The sequence below is a fragment of the Pan paniscus genome, chromosome 1 (genome assembly GCF_029289425.2).
Source record: "Pan paniscus chromosome 1, NHGRI_mPanPan1-v2.0_pri, whole genome shotgun sequence".
NCBI classification, from domain to species: domain Eukaryota; kingdom Metazoa; phylum Chordata; class Mammalia; order Primates; family Hominidae; genus Pan; species Pan paniscus.
Genome location: NC_073249.2, coordinates 7773210 through 7799505, shown reverse-complemented (window position 1 = coordinate 7799505; position 26296 = coordinate 7773210). Strand labels below are relative to the sequence as shown.

Below are 26296 nucleotides of genomic sequence, written 5' to 3'. Positions count from 1 at the left end.
TTAACAATCAACCAAAAGCCTAAAAACAAAATACCAAATATAAAATTTAGAACCAGTGACAAATGACATTGATTTCCAGAGAGAATGCATCTAGAAAAGTTCAGAGAAAAAACATTGTAATAATATTAATTATGTGTTAATAGCCATATTAGTATGAATCTATTCTCTCTACATGGTACCAAATTTTCTTCAAAATCCCTTGGCATACACCATCTTAAGTATTAACAATGAAAAAATGTCCACAGATTTCTGTACTAGAGGAAAAAATTTCTATGAAACCAGTTTGGCTGACATGGAGAGCTTTGTGTGGACAATGAAGGTCATGTAGATTTGTATTGTTCTTGACATCTTCTAGCAATGAGTAAATGGAGGAAATCATGTCAACTGGGCTTCTAAATGATCTACAGCCTTGGGGACACACAGCAAGCAGAGGAAGACTTGGTCAAGAAGTGTTTTGCAAAGATGGCTTTTGCAAGGACACTAAGGGAAGTTGAGACACTTGCCCAAGCTTGCATAGCTACTCAGGGGTGGGGTGAGAATTCACATCCAGCTCTTCTGACTCGCGGTCCTTTGACCCTTCATGACTACTACTCTGCATGGGCTATCACCCTCCTTTAAAAGTTCAGAGACTTAGACAAGAGAAGAGAGATTATAAAAAATAGATTCCTTTTATACCTTTTATACCTCAATTTAAAATTCTCAGAAAGGGTTCTAAACACTTTAAATCCCTTTTACCCAGAAGCTTCTGGCTTTTGCTCAGTCTTGTTAGGAATTGGAGTGGCTGTGATACATCTCTGAGATGCTATGAAATAGAGATGAACTGAAATACTTTCAACATCAGCAAATCATCTGAGGCCCCATAAACACCCTGCACAGTACATTCATGGTACATGCAGGCCTTTGTCTTACTGAAAGACACCCTATGTCATCTGATGTTAGGAGAGCCACTCACTTCAGACCACTGAAAGTTTCAAAAAAAGAGAAAAAAAGTCATAAACCAAGTAAATATTCAGTGGCATTTACCATTATATCTACCATTCCCTTACGAGGCCATGGTCTATGGTCTTCCTTTAAAAGTTCTGTTGTATTATCTCGAAAAAAAAAATAATTTGTTGAACTCTACTTTGTTTTAAGCACTGTATGCAACTGTTTAAGTATAGCATATTATTTTATCTCTTGTCTTGGACTTGATGCTATTTGTTCAAAGTCCTTTACTTCCTGCCACTGGGCTGTCCAATCCAATGGACACTAGCCACCAAGACCATTTAAAGTTAAATTTGAATTAATTAAAATTAATTACAATTTAAAATCCAGGTCCTCAATAACACTCACCACATTTCAGGTGTTCAGTTACCTCACGTGGCTGGTGACTACTATATCAGGCAGTGCGCATATACAACATTTCTGTCATGATAGAAAGTTCTATTGGACAGCATCGCCATAGGGCATCAAATCCAGGACTTCCAGCTAAGATCATATATGAACAGAACGACCACCAGAATAGGTCAGACTAAGTTCCCAATCTTATCGTTCCTGGGGTTCCAAGAGCTAAACTACAGGTCAGAGAAAAAAAAGCATCTAATCTATTTAGAGGGGTTGACTAGACATCCTGGTATAATCCACGATGCCCATGAAGCAACCAGGATGCTGATTATTCACTGACACTAAATTACAAACACAAAGTCTTAGTGGATTTATTGACAGAGAAAGAAAGGGAGGCCATAGAAAGACAAATAAATAAAGACCTGAATTCAAGCTGCGTGACTTCAGGCAAATTGTGTTACTTCTCTGATCCTAAATTTCATAATCTGAAAAATGAAAAAGTAGATTGACTCTGAGTTTCCTTTCACCTCTGAAATTCCTGGATTCTAAGGCTTTATATAGTTTGCATAATACCCAAGGAACTGTGCAGACTGCCAAGATATATAAGACAAGATGCCAAAGACTTTCCCATTAATGAGTAGAGGAAGCTGTCTAGATAGGGCTAAACAATGTAAGACAGGACATTTTAAGTATCATAAAAATGGTATTACCAATGCATCCTACAGAATCCTCCTCTTTATCTTACCAGAAAAATATGACTGGAGGTAGTGGAAACATTCACTTTTCTTTCATTATCAAAAAATATGGTAACATAGGGTACCCCACCTGGCATATATCGGGTGTTTAATAATTTTTGTTAAAGAATAGTAATAAGATAAAATGATAATAATAATATTAATTATACTAGCAGGCATTTATTGGAAACCTAATATATACTAGGTTCTATGCAAGACATTTTCCCCAGGCTATCCCATTTTAGCATCAAACAGCCCTATGAAGAAAACATTAAAACATTTTTTTTTTTAATCACTTTATAGATTAAAAAACTGCAGTGAAAGAAGTTAGGTCACCAAACCACAGCCACACAACTAAACAGTGGCAGAGCTGAGATTTAAAACCAAGACTTCCCAATTCTAGTGCACATGCTTCCTCCATTTCCACCCATTATCTCCTTAAGAAAACTTTTACTTGTCAATCACCTGAAAGGACCAAAGAAGACTCTCAAACTTTTTAGGAACCCAGCTAATTTCACAAAACTGCCATTTCCTATATATTTTTCCAGACGACAAAACAACAATGTATCTTTCCGGATAGGCCACTAAGCCAAAATATTTTCTAGTCTAGACCAGGTGGCAATTTCAGTGGAGCTAGAATTGAGTTCATGATTGCCTGTTAGTGTTCCAATGTCCTGAGACTTTTGTTAATTAGACACAAGACAAAGGGCATTAAAAAGAAGCCAAGTTAAATTTGCATGGCTGTGGGCAAATGGCAGAAAGAAGTGGGCCTTTGTTTCCTACGGAACTGGGCACCCACTCTATCATCTACAATTATTTTATAATTAGGTTGATATTTTGTAGGATAGAAGCCTGCGTAACCCTGACATCCATATGCCTCCTTATCACTGTCATGAAGTGGAAAGCAAGGGCCAATTATTTGTGTTGCTTGTTTTCCACAATCTTGTTTTCAAAGAGACTTAACATTAAAGTCACTAAACTGTCCAAATTCAAAGTATTTCCACATTCTCTGCAGTGATCACATTCTGTCACCCACACTTCCTAAAAATACCCTGCTTTCCATCACTCACTAGAACCACAGAGGCTATTAGAAGGTAATAAAATCCCTCGAGGGCTTCTCTTTTGCACATTTGCACTTTCCTCTGATCAATTAGATTCAGGGAGATTGGAAGTGGGAAATAAAAGAAATAAAATTCAGGCCACAAATCCTTCTCATAATCCCACAAATAGCACTGACAAACAACAACTGGCAAGGGAAGAGCTCAACCCTGGAAGACTCTCCTGCTCTAAACTCAATTATTATCCAAAATTCATCATTAAATGATTACTCATAAAATCCTTCTATCTACTTCTCATCAAGAAATATCATCATGGAAATATCAATGATGGTCCTATCTTATCTCAGGGTACATGTCAGTATTAGTATCACTGAGGAAAAAACAGGTCTGAATATGTTTAGGGTAGACAACATCCCTTGGTCCAGAAAGTTTCTTTCAAATAATCTGATTTACAAAAGACACTCCATTTAAAAATTTTTCAGAAATGGCAAGATACTTCTCTCAGTGCCTGCCTCCCATCTGAGCCCTTAATTTAGAAATCTGAGGGCTTAAAAGGACCATGCCTTTCATAACGATCTTTTACAAACATTCCTTCCTTTTCTAGTGCGTCTTTGTCTTGTTGTCCCTTGTATATATTCCTCACTCTGCTAACATGTAGTAAACCCAGACGGATTAAGAAAACTAAGGTTCAAAAATATTAAAGATCAACTGGGCACGGTGGTGCATACCTATACTCCCAGCTACTCAGAAGGCTAAAGCAGGAGGTTCACTTGAGCCCAAGAGTTCAAGACCAGTATGGCCAATACAATGAGACCCCATCTCAAAAAAAAAAAAAAGAGCCAAAGATTATTTTTCACAACGGGGATTTCGGCGAGAAACATCGACACCCTCAGCGTTGACCAGATGGGCAGTCCTGCAGTGACAAACCCACTGAGTTAATGTAGAATATGTCAGCTAGCTCAACGCTAAGAGACTAGTAATATCTGTGGCCCAGTCTCTTCCAGAGAAGAAATCAAGCCACTCCTCTCTCTGGCAAGTATGTCTCCTCTCATAAAACAGGCTGACTTCAGAAGTAGCTTTCAAAGACAATGCTTAGGTCAAGCCAATCAGCGTAAGTACTCTTCCTGGTTGGGTGATAGCTCTCACTGTGACTTCATATAAGAAAAGCCAGTGGTCTTGTCTTGCTCTTCAAGAATGGAGCAGTCACGGCTGGGTGCTGTGGCTCACCCCTGTAATCTCAGCAGTATGGGAGGCTGAGGCGGAAGGATGGCTTGAGCCTAGGAGTTCAAGACCACCCTGGGCAACATAGTGAGACCCCATCTCTAGAAAAAACAAAAAAATTATACAAGCATCATGGCACCCACCTGTAGTCCCAGCTACTTGGGAGGCTGAGGTGGGAGAATAGCTTGAGCCTAGGAGTTCAAGGTTAAAGTGAGCTATGATTGCACCACTGCACTCCAGCCTGGTCAACAGAGCAATACCCTGACTTTATTTAAAACAAACAAACAAACAAAAAAAAAAACAGAATGGAGCAATCTTAACCCTAAAATAACAACCTTTTGCCAGTACCACCATATGAGACCGTATGTGAAAGATTTATTCAGGTACCTGAGCTTCACAAGTAACAAGGCTGGCATCTATTCTCTTCTCCAAAAGGCATTGTTTCCTCCTTTACAACTAAATAAACAGTGCAAATTATGTCCTCAACTTTAAGTCAGGTTTGAAAAGAAAAAATAAAAACAAACGAATGCAAAGCAAGAGACTATATAAGGATGAAGGGACAGCACAGGAGAATGGAGGAGAGAATGGGCATAAGAGAAAGGTGAGGGGAAGGGGGAGAGGGGTGAGGAACAGTGAACTTGGTAAGTCTGCTATTTCCAAAACCATGTTTACTGCAGTAAGATAATGAATGAGGAAAACATTTTCATTTTCTTTTCTGACAGCTTGAGCATAAATGATAGCTGCAATAATATCAGAAATTATTGGGCATTTTGAGGAGTCTTGCTAGTGAGAAGCCAGCATTCCAGCCAATTTGAAGCTCTGGCCCCAAGGTGACCTAGAAATTTTGTTTTTCAAATGCAGGAATGTCAGCTGCTGGACTGAAAGTGATGTATACTGTCTAGTGGACAGCATGCTGGCCAGACACCAAATTTGGAGTGTCTCTCCCTGTACTCAGTTGTTCTTTACAGCCAGTGCTGCCCCCACAAAGGAGAGTTTTGTCTAAAGCCGACCAAAAATGGGGGTAGTGTTTAAGATCCATCAACACCAAATAACACTGAGTTTTGACTTGTCACCTCTACAGATTCTTCAAGAAGCTGATCTGAATCCAACACCTCTTGGAGTTAGTTGGGTCTCTTCTTCCTAAGGCAGTTGATTACTACTAGTTCTAATCTAGTTAGGGGCCTGACTGAAGGAGGCCTAAAAAGTGCCAGGAATAAAAGCAGTCAAGCCTCATAATTTTATGTGTTTTTAAACAAGACGCCCTCAAGTACATAAAACACCACAGCCATTGTAATTTAATCATCTGCTTATGAAAAAGACAGCACTCTAAACAGAAGAACTGATAAGGCAAATACTTTGCCTATAAGGATTTTTAAAATGTGTCTCTGACATCAAATGAACTCCACTGAGATTCCCTGTATTATGCCAAAAACCTACTGGCCAACATCCAAGACTGACTTGCAAGTACCAACCCTAATCCGGATCATGAAGCAACATTACCATCACCTGTACCCTTCAATAGGGTGATATCCACTCTACCTTAACAATCAGAGTTTTATCCGCTGTACATTTTTTCCATAAGATTCCTATGGACTTCTCCATGGAAAACAGATCCCTGGAATCTTTCTGTGATTTGGAGGAACTCCTGTAATTTGTATGAGGATAGTGATAATAAGAGAGACATCAAACAAACACAAGAAATTTACACATCCCAGCTTTTCTGTGTATTCCACTTTGGAAACCAATAGCCTATGAAGATAAAATGGAAACAGCACATACATATCTTGAGTGTGTGTAAATCATCAGAGTCATATGCAATAAGTAAACAGGAGGTGTCATGAGGAGGGAAAACACCACGAATGTTCCCAGTTCAGAACACACTTTCAAGAACGATGCTTCAATAGTGAAGTAGAAGGGGAAATGGGCAGGAGTCAATAGAACAGCAGTTTCTCTATCCTTTCTCTCCACTGTTACTAAGCAATGTCCTATTGGAACTGAAGTTTTTTTCTAAGTCTTCGATTGACTTCCTAATTAATAAGCATTGTAATCTAGTGTTTATTCCTTTATGAAGGCAGAGCAGTTGAAATATCCTAACACACATATTCAACCAACACCCCTCTCCAATTATTGTGTTGTTCTTCACATTGAAATTTGGCCTCTACTGAGAAGATATTGAATGGAAAGCCCATATAAGATAGAAAAAATAGAAGCATAATGGACACACGAAATACGTGATGTCACGATCTATGTCTACACACAGATAAAGACCATTTGACCTGATAACTAGCAAATGATAAGCAAGGACGCTGTGTCTCTTTATACATTATCTGATATTATTTATATATTGTTATTTCTATCACAAAGAAAAACAAAAAATATATGCTCAGAGAATACAAGAATAGACAGACAATCCATAGGTAAGCATTAAGAGTAAAATGTACTGAAAGGAGTTACTTTTTCCAATAATGACTTATCAGGAAAATCTTTCTTTGAAAAGTAAGTTATATGTGGTCACTAATAATAAGCAAAAAGCTAATAAAAGGGAAAAATGAGTAGCACAAGCAGTTCCCAGCTTAATCAACAAAATAATCATGCTTTAAAAAATGAGGTAGTACATTTTCTTCCTGAAATCATTACAGTCTGTTAACTTAAAAGTAAAATTAATGGCGATTCGATGCTATACAACACTGTGTAGAGTAAACCCAAAATTACCAATATGAGGCTCAGGTACACTAAACAGTCAAATAACTATTTCTGAAAGCCCTGTCTTCTTATTTTTTCTTTTTTTGTTCTCAAAATAACTGACTGAATGACACACACTAGTTGCTGCATATTTAGTTTATTTCTAATGAAGATAACTATTAGGTGTCCAATCTACTCAGTCCTTAATCTTTTAAAGGGAAACAGAGAGGGAATACAATTGTTTAGCCTAACAGAAATAGCTTACTACTATAATTTTCCAACCAAAAGTCTAACTCTTCACATTGTATACACCCATAAGATAGAATTCAAAATTCTCACAGCTTGCATATTACAATACTCAGAGTCCTACCAAACACAAAATATTATGACTTATTTGAAACCACCTAACTCCCCCCAAAATATTTCTTCTCAAAACCAACTCTAAATAGAATAGACAGGTATCCAGTTATTTCAATTAACTTAAAAATACAATACTAATAATTTAAACTCAAGTGGATTATTTTCCTGATTTATGCAGTTGGAATGCTTTAAGACTAACATAGAAAGCTAAGTTCTGATTTATCTTTCCCATCATACTGTTTTATCTCAGACACATATAAATGCATTCATAGGTACACAGTATAGTACTGTTCGCCCAGGCTAGAGAATAAAACAGCTAGCATTGTACCAGGTCGCCTGTGCATCTTTCCATTAAAGCCATAGCAATAGTCCCTCAAACACATATTCATCACTACCTTTTAATGATTCTGGGCTACACGGATGAAAAGTTTTGATTTAGTGCAGGTTAAAGTAGCACATAGTCTTTCATCTTTATTCATAATCAGCTCTGATCCCCTTGCTGAAAAAGAAAGAAATGCAAACATCTTGAACTCTTCAATGGGCTTTTCTCTAATTAAAGCCTTTAACAATTTTGGGGTGTTTCAAAGCATGACTTCCTTTTTACCATTGTTAGTGTTAACTAAAGAAATATTGCCCAATAAGCACTCCAGATAATATACTCAAAAAATCATCTATAAAATGCAATAAAAATGATTGGGGCAGAAGAACACTGCATCCTTAATTTTAGTAAGATTGTTGATGATAACCAGAGTGAAGCTGCCTAAGCAATCACTCAAAAGCACACGTAATAGTTAAACGCATCTTTATTATGGTTGCTCAGTGTCTAAAAGTTTGTTGCCAGTAGCATTGCTATTAAATGTATAAGGCTGTCAAATCTATTTGTGGCCAAAAAAAAGCAACTCTGCAAGATAAATATTATTTAATGATTTAATAGGCATACGGCACTAGAATATAAATACCCATAAATACCCCAAGTCATAAAAATAACAGAAAGTAAAAAATAATTTAGGCTAAGACAAAAAAAGACTAGAATTGTTTAGTCAAGAACGAAATTAGTAAACCACATACATTGACACAGACACAGTCTCTCTTGCCACAAAATTGCAAAGTGGTCTATTTTTATTTCTAAAATGTGATATGCTTATATCATTATTATAACCTAAATGTTTAGAGGGGGTATAAGAAAAAGCTTCTAAAATTATTACGGATGCTACTAAATCATGTGTATAACAACCAAAATATCTGGAATGCCCAAACGTGCTGTCATTGCTCAGGACAGAATAATCTATTCAAAACCGGCAGGGAACACGTGAGGAGGCCTCATTTACTTCAGTGTGTTTCCCCACGTATGCATCATTTGAGAATGTCAGATCACTTTCACGTATATAGTACGTAATCACTGATGATTTGGGAAATCCAGAAGGCCACAAAGTTGATACATACTCTGATCTAGAGGGGGAAAAAATCGAGAAAGCCGGAAGTTTCCCGTTTTCCAAGAAACTGAAGACATTCTTACCTTTCTGTACACCAGCATGTTGGGTGATTCATCGGCCACCCCGTTGCTGGTCTGCCCATAATTATTCCCCTGGGCCATGTCACCCAAAACTTGGTCCACTCTCAAGATACAAGAATTATCAGTGTGCCCTGCAAAGGGTCAGAGAGACTTCAGTGAGATCCCAGTGGGACTCCCCTGATTCATCATCATCATTCACAGCACCCACCCCACATGGCGCGTTCTTAGGAACTGGGGCTGGCTGGAGAAAGTGACACAGGACATGGATTTTTTAAAAAGTAAGTTGACACCTACAATAACCTCAAGGAATTGTAAGAAATTACAATCTTCCAGGTAGAAATAGCCATTTGGTTATTGTTTTAGCTGACTTCGTTTTCTGGATACTCATTTTGAGAAGTGTTTGATGCTCACCCTAAAAACTCATGGGTAGCATTTTCCTAGTACAGAGTTCTCTTCTCTCCCAATACTTGCATCTGAACTTGGTGATGTTTTCCCCAAAGGGTGGAAAGGCAACACCTGGGGGATGCGGTGGGGGAGTGGGGGGCGGGTTAGCACACTTTCTCCTAGGTATCTGTCTAGTGTCCCCACCTGCAGCCCATCAGAGAGGCCCATTCCCGGTGTCCTTCTCCAGCGCATGGGCTTCCTCTCTATTCCCCCGGGTCTCCCACACAGAGCCGGAGTATATGCTTCGCCTACTTTCACCTGCCTGCGCTGCCAGCCACCGGCTGCTCTCCTTTCTCCCCACTTCGCTTCGGAAGTCCGGAGGTAATCCTGCCTAATTTTTGCAAGAAGACACCAGAATATGTCCCAGCAACAAGAACTAGTGGGAGGTCAAGCCTTCAGGCCATTTTACCCGGGTCACCGTGGGTAAAAGCCTAACTGCAGAAGCCTCCAGAGCAACCAGCCAAAGAGGAGAAAACAGGCAAGCCCCTGCTCCCCTTGCTCGCTCTCACGGCAGCAGCAAATGGCAGGCGAGCCTGTGCCCCGCGCCGCGGCGGCCGCCGGAGCCGGGCAGCAGTTTCAGCACCGTGGACCGCGGGGTGCGCGCGGCGCCCGTAGCCCAGCCCCGGCGCGGGGCTCCCGGGGGCGGCCGCCCTGCGCCCGCGGACGCTCCCGCTGCGCAGAGCGAGGGCTGGGTGCGGGCCGGGGGCCGGGAGGGCTCTGGGTGGCGCTGCCTCCTCCCCGCCCGCCTCCCCTATTTACCTCCTCCGCCAAGGTCACGGCCCCGCGGCGTCTCCCCTCCCGGGCGGGCTGGGTGCAGGCGGTGTCAGCTGGCGGCAAGCGGAGCAGCGAGGCAGGGCAGCTTCATCACACTCGCGGCGGATGCGGATTCCGCGCCGCCCCGGCTCTAGCTGCTCAGGCGACCGCCACCCTCGCCTCGCCGCCGCCCGTGCACAGGCGGCTCCGGCAGCCGCCACTCGCGCCCGCTCCCCTGGGCCGCCTCGCTGGCTCTCTCCCTCCTCCGCTTCTTCTCCCGGGGACTGGGACCAGCCGAGCGCGCGCGGGAGTCGAGACGCCCGGCCCGTGCGCGCGACTGGGAGGAGGGAGGAGGGGACAGTCACGTGGGACAGGGGCGTCCGAAGGTGCCGGCTCGGATGGGCTCGGCTCGGCCGCCGCCACACCGCCCGGGCCTCCCGGGCCTCCCCGGCCTCCCGCCCTCGCGCCCCTCGGGAGGCTGTAGTCCTGTCCCCGGCGCGGCCAGCCCGCGCTCCCGCACACCCCGCCCGCTCGCCCGCGCGTGTGTACGTGCGCCGGAGGCCTGGAGAGACCGGAGTTTAACGCCCAGTGTAAGCCGGAAAGGGAGGAAGGCTGTGCGATGGATGGGTGGGTGGTAGGTGGGTGGGTGGTCTAGTGAATGGATGGACAGATGGACGGACGGATGCACGGATGAATGGATGGATGGAGCCCCGTGCAAACCAAGGTTTCATCACGTGCCTAACGACTCCGCTGAAAGTCCCAGGGAAGCAGATGATTTATTATTATTATTATTATTATTATTATTATTATTATTATTCTTAAATAACAGAGTAGAGAGATATTGAGACATCCTAGGAATGAAGGAAATGGCCAGGACCAAATGAATCATTCATCCCCGTTTGCCTGCGGTTTTCACAGCTTCTTCCTAAGTTGGAGAAATGGGAAACGATTTGAAAGCTGCCAACCGGAGGTGAAAATCTTGCCACTTGTGAAACTGAAGGAACATCCCCAAGGCCTGGCTTCTCCTTTTAACAGAAGGTGCTCAGAGGAACTTTCCTCTTGCCCACTGCCCTCATCCTGTAGCAATTTTCAAAGAGCTTCTGAGGTGCTGATCCTCCTAGCTATAGTCTTCGTGCTGCTGCCACAAATTCTTCTGTAAGGATTAGAATGACATAAAGGAGACAGATCACTTTTGTCTCGGTGGTAGTAAAGCAACCTGTGCCTCTGGCTTTCAGGGGGAAGGGCTGGGCCGCTGTAAATCTAGTTTTCCTTCCTCTGCTGGGCCAGCTGTGGAGGAGAGGGAGGGAGAGAAGGAGAAGATAATCAAGATCAGCTGTAAATCTAGTTTTCCTTCCTCTACTGGGCCAGGTGTGGAGGAGAGGGAGGGACAGAAGGAGAAGATAATCAAGGTCAGCCTTTCCTGACCCCTTGGTCTAAGCAGACTAGACCTTATTGGAGATAACACTTCTACTCAAACAGGGGTCCGTGTGGACCAATGTATTACCCCAGCCCCATGCAGGTCTTTTCAGGTTTCTCTCAAGGAACAAATATTTATCTAACCTAGCCCCTGTTCCAAGTACTACAGGAGAAATATCATTGTCCCAAACTACACACACTCTAGTCTGACCTGTCTCCCACTCCAACTCCCCACATCTTTCCACTGTAGCCTCTGGAACTTAGAATCTTCTTCAGCAAAATTCTCTTCGTTTTCGACTTCTCGAAATATTTCTTTAACGTTTTTGCTCTCGCTGAAATCTACTTATCCCTCCTTTAACCCCTCTCTCTTCCCTCTTGTTCAGTCTGCTCCTGAGAAGTTGATGTGACTTGCATGACTTGGATTAATAAATTTGCAAATACAACTGGGCATGCTCACTCAGTTTGACCATTTTCCTCTTAAGAGAGAACTGCCTGAAGGAAGCAGTCTTCCCCCTCCTTTGCATCTCTGGGTAAAGTTTCCGTCCTCATAGGAAGCTGTACCCAAGCTCTATATATAGAGAGCCTATATATATATATATATAGCTCTATTTATCATATATATAATTGGCTCTATTTAATTTATATATATAAATTATACACACACATAAACATATATATATAATATCTCTTGACACCCTTTCCGCTTATTGCCACCCTATTTTCCTTCTTCCCTTTATGCCAAAATCTTTCCATTCCATGTTGAACCTGTTCCACTTTGGCAAATGACCTCCATGGTGCTAAGCTGATGGTCAATTCTCAATTGTCATATGAATTGACTTTTCAGCATAAATTAACCTGGACACCACTCTCTATTATTTCTCTTTCTGCAATACTGGCTGCTTTTTCTCACTCTCATTGCTTGTTCCTCTTTGTCTTTTTGACCCCCACATTCTGAAGCATCTTGGATCTTAGTCATTAAGCCTCTTCTCCTCTCAATTTACATGCACTGTACCTAAAGTGACCTAATTCAGGCTCATACATTTTAGTATTTCATTGTTAAACACTAATAACTTCCAAGTGTATATTTTTAACCAGGATCTATCCCCTGAAATCCAGTCTGTCAAATGCTCACTTTACATCTCCACTTGAATATCTAATTATGCCTGATTCAGCTTGAAGATAGCAAGGATATTGTCACTGCCTCAGATCCTAGGCATAGTATAGTTGCTGGTGCATAGTAGATGCACAATAAACATACATTAATGAAATGAATGGATGTATCTAGTATCAGTAATCTGATAGGTTCTTTTGTATTTTGCAATTTTTTTGTTTTTTTGAGATGAAGTCTTGCTCTGTCACCCAGGCTGGAGGGCAGTGGTGCAGTCTCTGCTCACTGCAACCTCTGCCTCCCAGGTTCAAGTGATTCTCCTGCCTCAGCCTCCTGAATAGCTGGGATTACAGGCACGTGCCACCATGCCTGGCCAATTTTTGTATTTTTAGTAGAGATGTTGGCCAGGCTGGTCTCGAACTCGTGATCCCAGGTCATTCGCCCACCTTGGCCTCCCAAAATGCTGGGATTACAGGCATGAGCCACTGCATCCAGCTACGTATTTTGTAATGGATTTTTTTGCATTATCTTATTTAATTCTTACTAATGACCCTATAGTTGTAATAGTTATCTCATTTACATCAATACAACAATAAGGAAGGAGAGGATCAGAAAGGTTGGGTCAACTTCCCAATACAACCAACATAGCCAAGAAGTGGCAGTGGTGGTTTGTACTCTATGGACTGCATTAGCTGGAACAATGTTTCTCAGGATCCTCTTGCCTGTATGCACGTAAGTATATGCATGTAAGTGTATGCATGTAAGTACGGTTGGCCCAAAGACGAATTCTTGCAAGATTTGGGAAACAGAGTGAAACAGTATCTATTCCTCTCTCAAGGTCTTTGTAGTTTGCTGTGACAACACATGCAGACACCTGGAGGGTTCTAGCATGTCCTGGCCCTCCCCCACTTCACACCCAGATCTTCCAAATTTCCAGCACAGCTGATCAACAGTAGCCACACACCCATCACAAGGGCCTTAACATGGATCCAAAGAGGCAGTAGCCAGGCAAAGACAAAAGCTTTTCACTGAGTATTCTTCCAGCTTTCTTTCAGGGTCCCCCTCCTGGATGTGGCAGGCCTCCCAGATTCCCCTGGAAGCTCTGACTTGCCCATCCACACAAGGACCTCAGGAAATCCAATAGTGACTTTCCTCAGATCTGTGAATTCCTTCTTCTGGAAAATAACCTTCTCAACAATTGTGTAAGTTCTCATAATACATCCCTCATTCCATTATATTCATAATGGTTCCACTTTCATGAAAGAGTGGCTGGCAGAGCTCAAATCCAAGACTTCTGGGTTCTTTTCACTATTCTACAAGAAATCCAACTTAGGTAGATAAGATCTTGAGACAAATAGCTGCATGTAAGTGAAAAACTGAATGACAGTGTATGAACTACTGAAGGAGAGATTGACATTCAAACCGGGCTCTTCAAGGACTAGCAGGATATCTACTATATGAAGGGTGAAGGAGTTTCTATTCAAACACAAAGGCAAGAAATGCTGAAACCCATTAGGAAAATTACTAGTAATAAAAACATCATGTATTGAATTCCTGCTGTCTCTAACCATATTAAAAATAGTCTTACCATAGCTGACAAAACTTCCCTATAAGGTATGTAAAGACACCAATGTCCTAGTTAGGAAACTTGGCCATGGTCGCACACCTTCTAAATATCAGAGTCTTGACTCAAATATGCCTGTGTGTGACTGTAAAGCCCTGTGAAAAATTATGCACAAATGCCTCCTAGCAACAGTATGAGTTTAAAAAAGCTAGAGTTCTCCCATCAAGGTGCCTCTCATTCTATTTTCTCCCTCATCTGCCATCCTTCCACACACCTACCTCTCACCGTGCTCTCTGGGCAGTTATGACTCAAGATTGTTCGTGGCTAATTACTGTTGCCAAGCAAACATGAAGAAGGAAGGTTCAAGAAATAGCATATTTCACAATTTTTCTACTGTTATTTGTTAGTCCTCATTAGACTACTCAGAATTTGTGTTACTGTATATTGGAAACAAAATTATGTCTATCACCTTAACGTTTCTACGACTGGTATTTTTCAAATATAAACTTAGTGAATTAGACTAGGTCATCTCCAAAAACCCATCATAAGATTCAACATGTTCTCTTTTGTGCTTTCTTTCTAGATAATGGAGTCCTTTATGTTGTAAACAAGAATAAAAAAGAAAGTATAGATATTGTGGAGTAGTTTTTTTGGGGGGGGGTTCTTTCTTTAAAAACCGTGTGAATATGTGGTTCTCAATCATTATATCCAAAGCATTTTACTATTTTTCTTGTAAGCCTTGTATTTTATTAATATTTTTGTCAAACAAATTAAATGGTAATAATACATCCATTTTACATGCCAGGCAGAACTTCTAAATAGCAGATAAAAGACCTGTTACCTCATCAAGGTAATGAATTCCAGCCCAAACAAAGACATTTCAAGATTTTTTTTTAGCTTCAGTAGCGTTACCTTGGGAAAAATAGTCAATTTTTAAGATTTTGTGGAAATACAGGAAATAGTGTCTATTTTTGCAAATCATTATGGGTATAGGAACCCCAAATCTATTGATATAGACTTGCTTTTTCCCTCCTTTTTTCATTTAACAAAAACTTAGTCATGGATTTATTGTGCCTGAAGCCTTCTTAGGTTTCTACAAAGATCATAAAGAAATATAACACGTGATTTTTGTCCTCAAGGAGGAACCAGTCTCATTCAGAAGATGAGAGTCCTTCCTTTCTCTCACAGCTCACATAGAGTTCCATCAGTGAGTCCCACTGGGTCTACCTAAAAGCTGTATCCAGAATCTGGTCACTGCGCAACATCTCCTCTGCTTCCTCCCTGCTTTGAGGCACCATTGAATCTCTCTTGGTTGAAGGCAGTAACCTTCTAACTGGTCTCTGCTTGCATCCCTTCCCACCTATGTCTGTTCTCAACATAGCTGCCAGAGTGATCACGGCCCTTCTCTACTTAAAATCCTCCAAAACACTCCATGTTGCATAAAGGGCAAGATGTCTTTAAAATGCGAAAGAGGCACTTCTGGAGCACTCTCTGCCACATCTGACCTCAGTTTGTGCCCCGTTCCATCTTATTTACTCTGTTCCAGCCACACTGCCCTCCTGGATTCTGTGAACATTCCAAGCATGCTGCCACCTCCAGGCATTTGTAATGGCTGATCCCTCTGCTTTGAATGCTCTTGCTTTACTCCAATGGCATCCTCTCAGTGAGGGCTACTCTATCCACTTTATAGAAAACAATGTACCTTCCCTGTACTCTGCTTCCTCCTTACACTGATTTACTTGCCTTTCAGAGCATTTGTCTCCTTCTAACATATTGTACAATTTATCTATGTTTGATGTCTGTCTCCTCCTAGAAAAATTTGAGTTCCATAAGGTCACAGATTTTTCTTCTTCTGTTCACACTGCTATATCCTCAACATCTAGAACAAATTCTGATATATAGTATATATCAGAATATATATAAATTCTGATATATAGTATATATCAGAATATATATAAATTCTGATATATAGGTATCCAGTAATTATGTGCTGAGTTACTGGGTGATTGAGTCCATTAGCATGATTCTGTTTGAAAACTGGGTATGCTGGAAGAACCCAGTCAACAACTTCGAACTGAACTGAATTAGCATCAGGTTCCCCTGTGGATGGAAATGATCTGCTCTTCCAAGCTGTTTCCTATGTGTCATAATGAGAAAGACTAATTCCTCTTCCTAACACACACCCACTTCACAGAGGAATGCTTTGAGACGTAATTAAATGGTAACGTGGAGAAAGCATTTTGATTTTCTAAGAGAAGCACTTTATTAATTTGAGGTTTTATTGTGTGAAAGAATTATAAGTGACACAGGGGCAAGTACAGAGATGAGAACAATGTTAAAGGGATTATAGTGTTCACAATACTACATTGGAATTGTATGAGATAATTGAGTTAAGATTGATATAAGCAGCATGGAATAAAGCAAAATAGTTTGGGAAATCTTACCCCAAATGACAAGTTTTAAAGAAATATCTTCTTTTTTGTAATCAACTCTCAATTATTTACAGCACAATATCCTCATTAATGAATTATTCTTCGCTTTTACTATCCTTTTGTCCAGTTCGTGGCCATTTTTCTTCTAATTAGAAATTCCATACTAATGTCAGAGAGTTGATAAAGAAAAAAGAAGTAAAAATTAAGCTTTGTCTTCTTCATGAGTTTATTCCTCGCTCATTCCAGTTGACATGTTTAAATTCTGATCTGGAGTATTTCCAAAATTACCCAATTTTAAAATGTCATATTCTTTTTAATTAACTGGCAAATTAATTGAGCACATTTTCTTTCTTTCTTTCTTTCTTTCTTTCTTTCTTTCTTTCTTTCTTTCTTTCTTTCTTTCTTTCTTTCTTATTTTTTTTTGAGACAGAGTTTCACTCTTGTTGCCCAGGCTGGAGTGCAATGGCATGATCTTGGCTCAATGCAACCTCTGCCTCCCAGGTTCAAGCAATTCTCCTGCTTCAGCCTCCTGAGTAGCTGGGATTACAGGCATGCGCCACCACGCTGGCTACTTCCGTATTTTTAGTAGAGATGGGGTTTCTCCATGTTGGTCAGGCTGGCCTCGAACTTCCAACCTCAGGTGATCCGCCCACCTTGGCCTCCCAAAGTGCTGGGATTACAGGTGTGAGCCACCGTGCCTGGCCTAATTGAGCACATATTATGAATGAGTTGCGGTATAATGTTTGTGAAGGAATACCGAAATGTTGAAACTTTGTTCCTGCCCTTTTGACATGATGGAACACCACTAGAGAAGGTGTCAAAATGTCTGAGCTTTAACCTGTCTCCACTGCTTAAAATCGAGGTAGCATTGGGCAAGTAATTTGACCACTTTAAGCCTGTTTCCTTAGCCATAAAACAAAATTTGTATTATCTGCCTTGTCTTGCTCTGCTGTGAAAATCTTTTTATTCCAAGGCAAATTAAATATTTGGAAAGACGGTCTGGCAGCAGTCATGTTGCCCATATCGAGAGATGCAGTGGCCTAGAAATTAACCACCAATTCTGTGGAGCAGATATTGGGAGCAGCTGTAGCTACAATGATGGAAAACAGTCCATCCAGCAAGTCGTGTTTGGTGTCCAGAGTGTAGAAACAGGCCAGATGACTGGATCCGAATGACACCGTGAGAGATGAGAGAAGCAGTGTCCCCATAGGAGGGCAAGGCATAGCAGAACAGGCCATACCTGGGGCTCTTACCAGGCAGCTTATGGGAGCAGAGCTCCAGCAGCTGGACAACAGGAGTCATTTCCCCTGACGTGAAAAACCGCAGAGGAACTAATCTCCTATTTGGTTTCCAAATTCCTAGCCAAGGAGGACAGTCTAGATTGAAGATGATAGAAGACATAATTAGAATAATAAAATATAAAAATGAAGGGGATTACCCTCAAATTACAATGAAGAAATTGGGCTTTAGTGAAGCGAATTTACTTCCTCCAGGTTACACACTGAGACAGAATTAGAGCCAGGACCTAAAACCCTAGTCTTTAGATTGAGATATGGTGCTCTTCACATTATGTGAGAAGAGGCAACTCTCTCAGAGGCAACTGAGACCCTAAATAAGGGAAGAAATTGTAAAAGGGTGCTCGATGGTGTTCATCACCAGAATCAGAGCAGTCCCAGCCATTGGCACTGAGAGAATTTGGAAATGAAATCCTAAGCAATTTTTAAAGCATGGTGGAGAAAAAAGATAGCAAAATAGAGTCAATTTGCCTGAAATGAGGGAGAACATGAATGCACAAACTGGATTGGTGCCCAGAACCTATCCATGGGAAAATTCTATAATAAAATTCAACAAATGTTTACTGAGCTCCCGCACCACACCAAGCATCATGGTAGTCTTTGATGATGAATGAATGGACCTTTCCCATGGCAGAGGCAGGTAGGAGAGACAGATCTATAAATCACTGTAGTGCAATGTGTTAAGTGCAGGTGCATACAAAGTGTTAGGAAAGCACATTTTCCATGAAAAGGGGACATTTTGGCAGGGTCTTTAAAAATTGATCAGGGATCTTCCAGATGGACTACAAGGAGGAAGAGCGCAGCAGCATTTCAGGTAGGTGGAATAACATGTGCCAAATCACAGAAGCATGAATAAAGGCAAAGGCTTGATGGACTGCAAAATTTTGGCATGGCTGATTTCAAAGAGAAGAAGTGACATATGGGGATTGGAGGATGGAAATGAAGGTGGTCTATAGCTTGTGGACAGATTATGCAGAACCTACAGCCTATGCTGGGAAGTTTGAGCTTCTTTTTTTTTTTTTTTTTTTTTTGAGACTGACTCTCATTCTGTCACCCAAGCTGGAGTGCAGTGGCGCAATCCTGGCTCACTGCAACCTCCACCTCGCAGGTTCTAGCAATTCTCCTGCCTCAGCCTCCCTAGTAGCTGGGATTACAGGCACACGTTGCCACGCCCAGCTAATTTTTTGTATTTTAGTACAGACAGGGTTTCGCCGTGTTGCCCTGGCTGGTCTCGAACTCCTGAGCTCAGGCGATCCACCTGCTTTGGCCTCCCAAAGTGCTAGGATTACAGGCATGAGCCACTGTGCCCAGCCAGGAAGTATGAGCTTTAACCAGTCAGTAATTGGATGAGTTTTAAACCCTTAAACAGAAAAGTGGTGAACAATGAGCCACTCTGAATGTTCACCAGTCACACCTCATCTCAGACTAGCCTCGTTTCCTCTTTAAATATGGTCTCTAAACTGTCAAATGAGGGTTATATTAAGGCAATACATATTATTCAGCAAGGCACTTGACAGGACATTTTGCTTTAGCTTTGAAAATATACTGGTAAAACAGGGTTGAGTAACAGTTCATTGGACTCATAACAGGCTGAGTGAGACTGGCAAAAAGAGCACTGATGAACTGAGCAGGACACACTAGAAAGGCAGTTCCATGAGGAGGACTCGAAGCACTGCCCTCAGAATGCCCCTGTCCTATCTGGGCCTGGGCACGGTGAACTCACGTGGTCAATCAGATGTATAAGTGGCACAAAGCTATGAGGAAGAGCTAATGGCATGGGGACCCAGGAAGATCTGCGCAGGCTGAAAAGATGAGCTGAAACAAGTAAGATGAAATTTAGCAAGAATAAATATTAAGACTTATACTTCGGTGGGTGCAATGGTCTGAATGTTGTATCCTTACAGAAAGTATATGTTGAAATCTTAATTCCCAAAGTGATGGTATTAGGAGATGGGGCATTTGGGAGGTAAGTAGGTCATGAGGGTGGTAACTTCATGAATGAGATTGGTGCTCTTATAAAACAGACCTCAGAGAGCTCCCTTGCAACCTTTCTACCACATGACAACATAGCAAAAAGATGGTCATCTATGAACCAGGCATTGGGCCCTCACCAGTCACTGGATATGCTATCAGCCTGATCTTGGACTTCCCAGCCCCGAGAATTGTGATAAATAAATATTTGTTGTCTATAAACCACCCACTCTATGGTATTTTGTTATAGCAGCTGGAACCAAGACAAACAGAGAGGGCTGGGTTAGCACTAAACAGCATGGAGAAAATATAACTGAACATCAGTTTGAATGACAAAAGATACTGGGTTTTTGCTTGTGGTTGAGAGCAAACTCTATATTGTTCAAAAAGAGCACACATCTACCAAAAAAAGATAATATAAGCACAAATTGCATTTCTAGAAATATAGTGATGGAGAAGTACCGATGAAATGAATGGAGGTGTTAGAAAATGGGCCCATCAATGCTTTGTGCAGACATGTCTAGAACATCCTGGATGGCACATGCCAAGGTTATAAATCCTTCATGTATGCTCCGACCCCACCTCGGTGATGTAAGATCCAGGAGCATAGAGATTTTGTCCTGTTTCCACTACTTATTGCACCTTTCTTGTACACTCAGTGCCTAGATCAGTGCCAGGCACACAGCAGGAGCAAAGTAGGTATTCACTGAAAGAGTGTCTTAATGAAGCTGAAGGAAAGCAATAAGGATGGCAAAGGTGCTCAAAGTCACTCTGATGACTGGAAGAAATAAAAGACATTTTGTCCCTGAAAGAGAAGACTTGGGTGATTTGCAATCATTTTCTTAAAACATTAAAAGACTCTTCTGTGGGAAAAGAATCAAACATAACAGCCAAGCCCCACAGGACAAATTTAAATTTAATAGATAAAAGTTTAAGGCAGACAGATTTCAGTTCAACAGAAGGAAGTACTTTCTAACAATTAGGGCAGTTCAAAGTGGCCTTAGTTGAAGAGTGAACTGCACATCGGTGAAGGTGTCTGAGGGAAGTTGAATGGCCCCAGTTTGAAAAGTTGCAGAGGGGATGTTCTTACACTAAGGATGCTTGTCTAGGTGCCCACAAAAGTTACTTCCAATTCTTATATTCTTTGACTACAAAATGAGATGACATACGAGGAAATCATTTGAAAACTGAATGCTACCAGCCGGGCGCGGTGGCTCACACCTGTAATCCCAGCACTTTGGGAGGCCAAGGCAGGTGGATCACGAGGTCAGGAGTTCAAGACCAGCCTGACCAACAAGGTGAAACCGCGCCTCTACTAAAAATACAAAAATTAGCTGGGCATGGTGGCATGTGCCTGTAATCCCAGCTACTCATGAGGCTGAGGCAGGAGAATTGCTTGAACCAGGACCCAGGAGGCAGAGGTAGCAGTGAACAAGATCGCACCACTGCACTCCAGCCTGGGCTGCAGAGAAAGACTCTGTCTCAAACAAAAAAGAAAAAGAAAACTGAATGCTACCATTTTCCCAAGAGGACTTAGAATATGATTTTAATGTAAATTGGGACAAGATTGGCATGAAGTAGGGAAAATGACAGATAACTGATACCAAGAATAAATTCCCTCATTGAGTTCATTTTGAGTTATGGTCGTATCAGGGAAGACCTCTGTTGCAGAGGGGACTTATTGAGCTTGGAACATTGGAGAGACAGAAGGGGCTATGGTGGTCATTGCTGAAGTGTGACTATGAGAAAAGCTGCTTTAGCCTTCACTGCACACCAAGAAACATTTAGTATGTGTTATCATGGATTACCTATCACGAGGTAGGTCTTTGTCACATGGTGTCTTAAATGTATCTGCTGGTCAGCACCTTGAAGTTCCTCAGAAGATGCAAAGTCTGTCTTGTTTAGGGTAAGAGGGTGTCTGTTCATGCCAAGACAAGAACTCATTTATAGTTATTTTATTCTCCATGTATTTGATTCTCCATCATTTCTACTTATAAATATTTCTGAGCTCTTCCAGTTAATCAAGAATTAGCACTACCGAATTTCTACAAACCTAACACTTGCTTTTAAAAAGAAACAAATAGCAAAAAGAAAAAAAGAGGAAGGAATGAAAATGTTTATTTAAATTACTTAATTTGTAGAATTCTGAAATTTATAGAAAAACACTTAGGAACTCGTTCTTGAATTAGTTAATTATGCCTATCAACTTTGCATTTTATAAGAAGTCACCACCAACACATAACTCTGTAATTGAAAGGCTACACACAATCTGTGGTAAAGAGCTTAGGAACTTGAGTTTCTATCTGCACTGTGTAAGTTTTCTCTTATTGTACTTTATCCAACCATTCTGCAGCTTTCAATCTTCTTGACACAGGTGGTGTTTTCCAATATCCTTAAATATTAGACTCTCAGAAAATACTTTTTTTTCTTATCATGAGTAATTCCAGGGCTAATTTTTCAAGGTATAAAAATCAGTGTTATTTATCTTTGACCAATAGAACCAACCCATTAACAAGATATTTGGAAGACAAGATATCTTCTCAAGATTTTTTCAAGGTTCTTAGGCTAGCCTGGGATTCAACCCTGCAGCACGCCAAAACCCTGGAGGTATATCTTTTGATCATTTTGAGCAGCTAAACACATACCACTGAACTCTCCCAAACACCCCAGCTCTTAAATCCAACATCTGTCTATTCCCTGATTGACAAAAAAGCTTTTGCTTTTGTTTTGGTTCAGCCAACCAGAATACTTTGTGTTGAGAAAGAGCTGAAAGCACCCGAAAGATCAGCAGAAGGAATATTGAGACTGATTAACAATCCCTGCCCTGGGCGAGGGATATGATATTCAAGGCCTTCAGATTTGTCCTGGCCTGAGGCTGCCTCTCCCTCATGGGACTTGTATGTGATGTGTACCAGATGCAGTCCTGTTGAATACCCAATTCCCCACCCCTTACAAGCATGATATGGACTCCCAAACATGGATGACACAATTCTACCTTGACCATAAGCAGAACATTTAGGCCAGGATATACTTAAGGGAAGAGGACCTGACATCTCCCCCATTGAACCACTGCAGAGAGAGAGAGAGAGAGAGGCCAGGGAAGTTGTCTATAAGAGCTCCTGCTGATTCCAAGGCATGTGCCCCAGAAATAACAGTATTTTTTATGAATCAATCAAACCTTTACTTATTAAGCACCAACATTGTGCCTAACAAAATTAACAAGTTTCTGAATGCTCACAGCCCAAGTACGTGGAGAATCATCCAGACTCCAAATAGGAACACCAGAGAACAACTCAAGTCCTGTGGAGGATAAGCTCTATCTCTTGTTGGCTCACCTCTTTTCCTGCCCCAGGGACCTCTTCTCTGTCTCACCTCTCTCCTTTGGTGATCTCATCCACTTCCATGGCTTTCAATGCCATCAATAGACCTATGATATCCTGATTTCTCTCCTGAGCTCCAAACTCAAATTTCCTTTAACAGCCATTTCTATTTATTCAGTTCCGAAATAGAACTACTGGTTTATCTACCTACACTCCCAAAATTATTCCTTTTCTAGAATTCTCCACATAAGCAATTAGGACATTCTCTACCCAGTTACACAGGTGAAAGCCTAGGTTTCATTCCAGCAAACTGTAATCTCTCCCTTTTCCTTACTTTTTTATATAATCCATTAACAAATCTTGTCAATATATATTTAAATAAATATCACATCAAGACAATTCAATTCTCCTACCTCCTCCGTCACCTCTTAGCCCAAGCCACTGTCATCTCTTAACTTGACTGCTTAAGTAGTCTTCTAAATATTTCTGCTTTCATTGTTAAACACCTTAATGCATTCTTCAGGTAATGGACACAGTGATACAATGATATTTTGGTCAACAACAGACTGCATGTATGACAGTGGTCCCATTAGATTATAATACCATAGTTTTACTGTAACTTTTCTATGATTAGATACACAAAAACTTACTGTTGTGTTACAATTGCCTACAGTATTCAGGAGAGTAACATGCTGTACAGGTTTGTAGCCTAGGAGCAATAGGCTATTCCATAAAGCCTAGGTGTGTAGTAGACTGTACCATTTAGGTTTGCGTAAGTACATTCTATGATGCTTGCACAACGACAAAATCACCTAGCAATGCATTTCTCAGAACATATCACTATCATTAAGCAATGTATGACTGTATTTAAAGTACATAAAAGAGCATAATGCTGTTCAGCAGCTTAAATCCTTCAATAGATTCCCAATGACCTTAGAATAAAATCTGAAATTTTTATGGTGGCCTTCAAGACCCTAAATTATCTGGCTTCTCCTCACCTCTCCAACTTCATTCTATGCTACAATTCCCCTTTGCTCAAAACTCAAGGAATACGCCATCTCTATCTTAAGCAATCTGTTTCAGAGAATAGAAAATGAGGAAAAATTAGCCAATTTATGAATCTAGAATAACAGAATATCAAAATGGGACAAGAACAGGACAAAAAAGCAAATGATAGACCAATCTCACTTGTAATCTTAGAGTCAAAAATAGATGAAATATTAGTTAATTAAGTGTAACATATATACATATATATATCAAATACATCATATATATATATTCCTACGCCATAATATAAAGGCTATCTCAAGAATGCAAGGATAACTCAACATCAGAAAATCTTATATTGTAATATAATAAATACATTAAGGGAGGAAAAAGTACATAATCATCTCAATAGGCACATGCATTATTTAGGACAGGCAGGTAATGTTATGATGACAGACAAACCTCAAAATCTCACTGGCTTAAAATAAAAGAATTTATTTCTTGCTCAAGAAAATTTCACATTAGTAAAAATGATATATGTAAAATAGATCACATATTAGATTGAAAATAGAAAAATTATAAGCCATTTACCATTCCACAACCTTGAAATAATTGTGGTGTCATGGAAAGGGCATTGGACTAGAAGTGGGGAGTCTTAATTGCCTAACTTTGGGCAAGTCACTTTATCTCCAATGGCTCAATTTTTCCATCTGAGAAATGAATAGATTATGCAGGGTGATCTCTGAGCTCCCTTCCAGCTCTGGCAGCTGCGATGGGTCAGTCCCAGCACCATCAATGAAGCTGACGTGATACAGCCATCAATTTCCAAGACAATTTCCAAGACACCCTTGGCTTTCTGTCTTCTGTTTTGACCTCAGCTACTCCTGTATTGCTCTCTCCTACTCCCATTCTCTGCTCATGCTTATAGAGCAGCAGAAAGCACAGCTTGTCCTTGAATGAACATTCTAGTCTGGGATCCATTTGTAAAAAGTGAAATGGCTCAAAAATACCATCCGCAAGTGATCCATGGCAATCTCACTTATAACAGGGGCTTCTGTCATGGTTAGCCTCTTCTGACAAAAGACCCATTTCCTGTGAACTTGGCTAGGAGTGTGAGAAATAAATAGCCTTTGTTCTAGAAAACATAAAGTTATTGAAAAGCATTTTCTAAAACCTTATAGGGGAAAACAGGCCCTTTGGCATATAATAGAAGTGTGATTGTACGGAACAGGAGTCTCTTGGGCCAGCCAAACCTTATGCCACCTTTTGGGTATCCTGAGTTAGACTCTTCATTCAGCCTCCATGAGGGTGGAATAGTGAGTGTGGAAGAGGGGGTTCAGCCTGTGAGTTGGACCAGGACTCAGAGCCCACTTCTGTCGTGTCAGAGCTGTGTGATCTTAATCTCACTGACCCTCAGTTTTCTTATTTTAAATAGGGGGGAATAATAAAACCTACCTCACAGGACTGTCATGGGATCAAATGCGATAATACCTGTTGATCATCTAGCACAGTGTCTGGCACATGAGAGGACCTATGCAGAGGTTAGTTCCTCTCTTTCCTCAATTTCTTGAAAAAATAGCTGCAGCCATACCTGAAGTAACTCTTTTTCTCTGAAACTATTAAACGGAAAATGCCTAGAGAACATGGTTACCCAGAAATGCCAAATATCAGTACTCTCTGCCAGTGGTGCCAAGAGCACCATTAAAATGCTTTTCTGAATTCGGTACCACTTCTGAGTGATGCTGAGATGATTCACAGTGACATGTATAAAGCTGGCCTCCTTTGGCCTCTTTAGAAGAAAGATGTTAAATAAAAATGAACAAAATTTCATTCATACCATTCTCCAGCAGAAATGCCACATTTAAGCTCTGTAATGTATGACTTTTTTCCTTATGGCATATCCCAAGGGGTGGGTCTTTAGCCATGTTCCGCAAGACTGTGCCTGTCACCAAAAATCATGATGGGACACCATGCAGGACAACACATGTTAAAGAGGTGAGAGAGACTGGACAGATGTAAAACATGAGCTGCTCCCAGGGACAGATTTGAAGAGACAGCAGCAGGCTCTTAGAGCAAACTTGCTTAAAAAGCATGGTCATCTTACCTTGCTCATGA

General features: G+C 41.0%; 1 protein-coding gene and 1 long non-coding RNA gene across 7 annotated transcripts in view; one reads left to right on the top strand and one right to left on the bottom strand.

Annotated features, from left to right (window-relative positions):
- Positions 1-10647, bottom strand: part of RGS7 (regulator of G protein signaling 7) — a 591371-nt gene extending 580724 nt beyond the window's left edge. For all 6 annotated transcript variants that reach the window (XM_034949698.4, XM_034949699.3, XM_034949703.4 and 3 more), the window contains exons 1-2: positions 10095-10647; positions 8895-9022 (exon numbers count right to left, since the gene is read on the bottom strand). In XM_034949698.4, coding sequence (XP_034805589.3) covers positions 8895-8972 — 78 coding nt within the window. In that variant the 5' untranslated portion in view covers positions 8973-9022; positions 10095-10647. The remainder of the gene's footprint in view (positions 1-8894; positions 9023-10094) is intronic.
- Positions 10575-14808, top strand: LOC134728618 (uncharacterized). The gene is made up of 2 exons (XR_010109205.1): positions 10575-10678; positions 11007-14808. It is a non-coding gene; the product is annotated as an uncharacterized LOC134728618 (long non-coding RNA).
- Positions 14809-26296: the final 11488 nt, after the last annotated feature.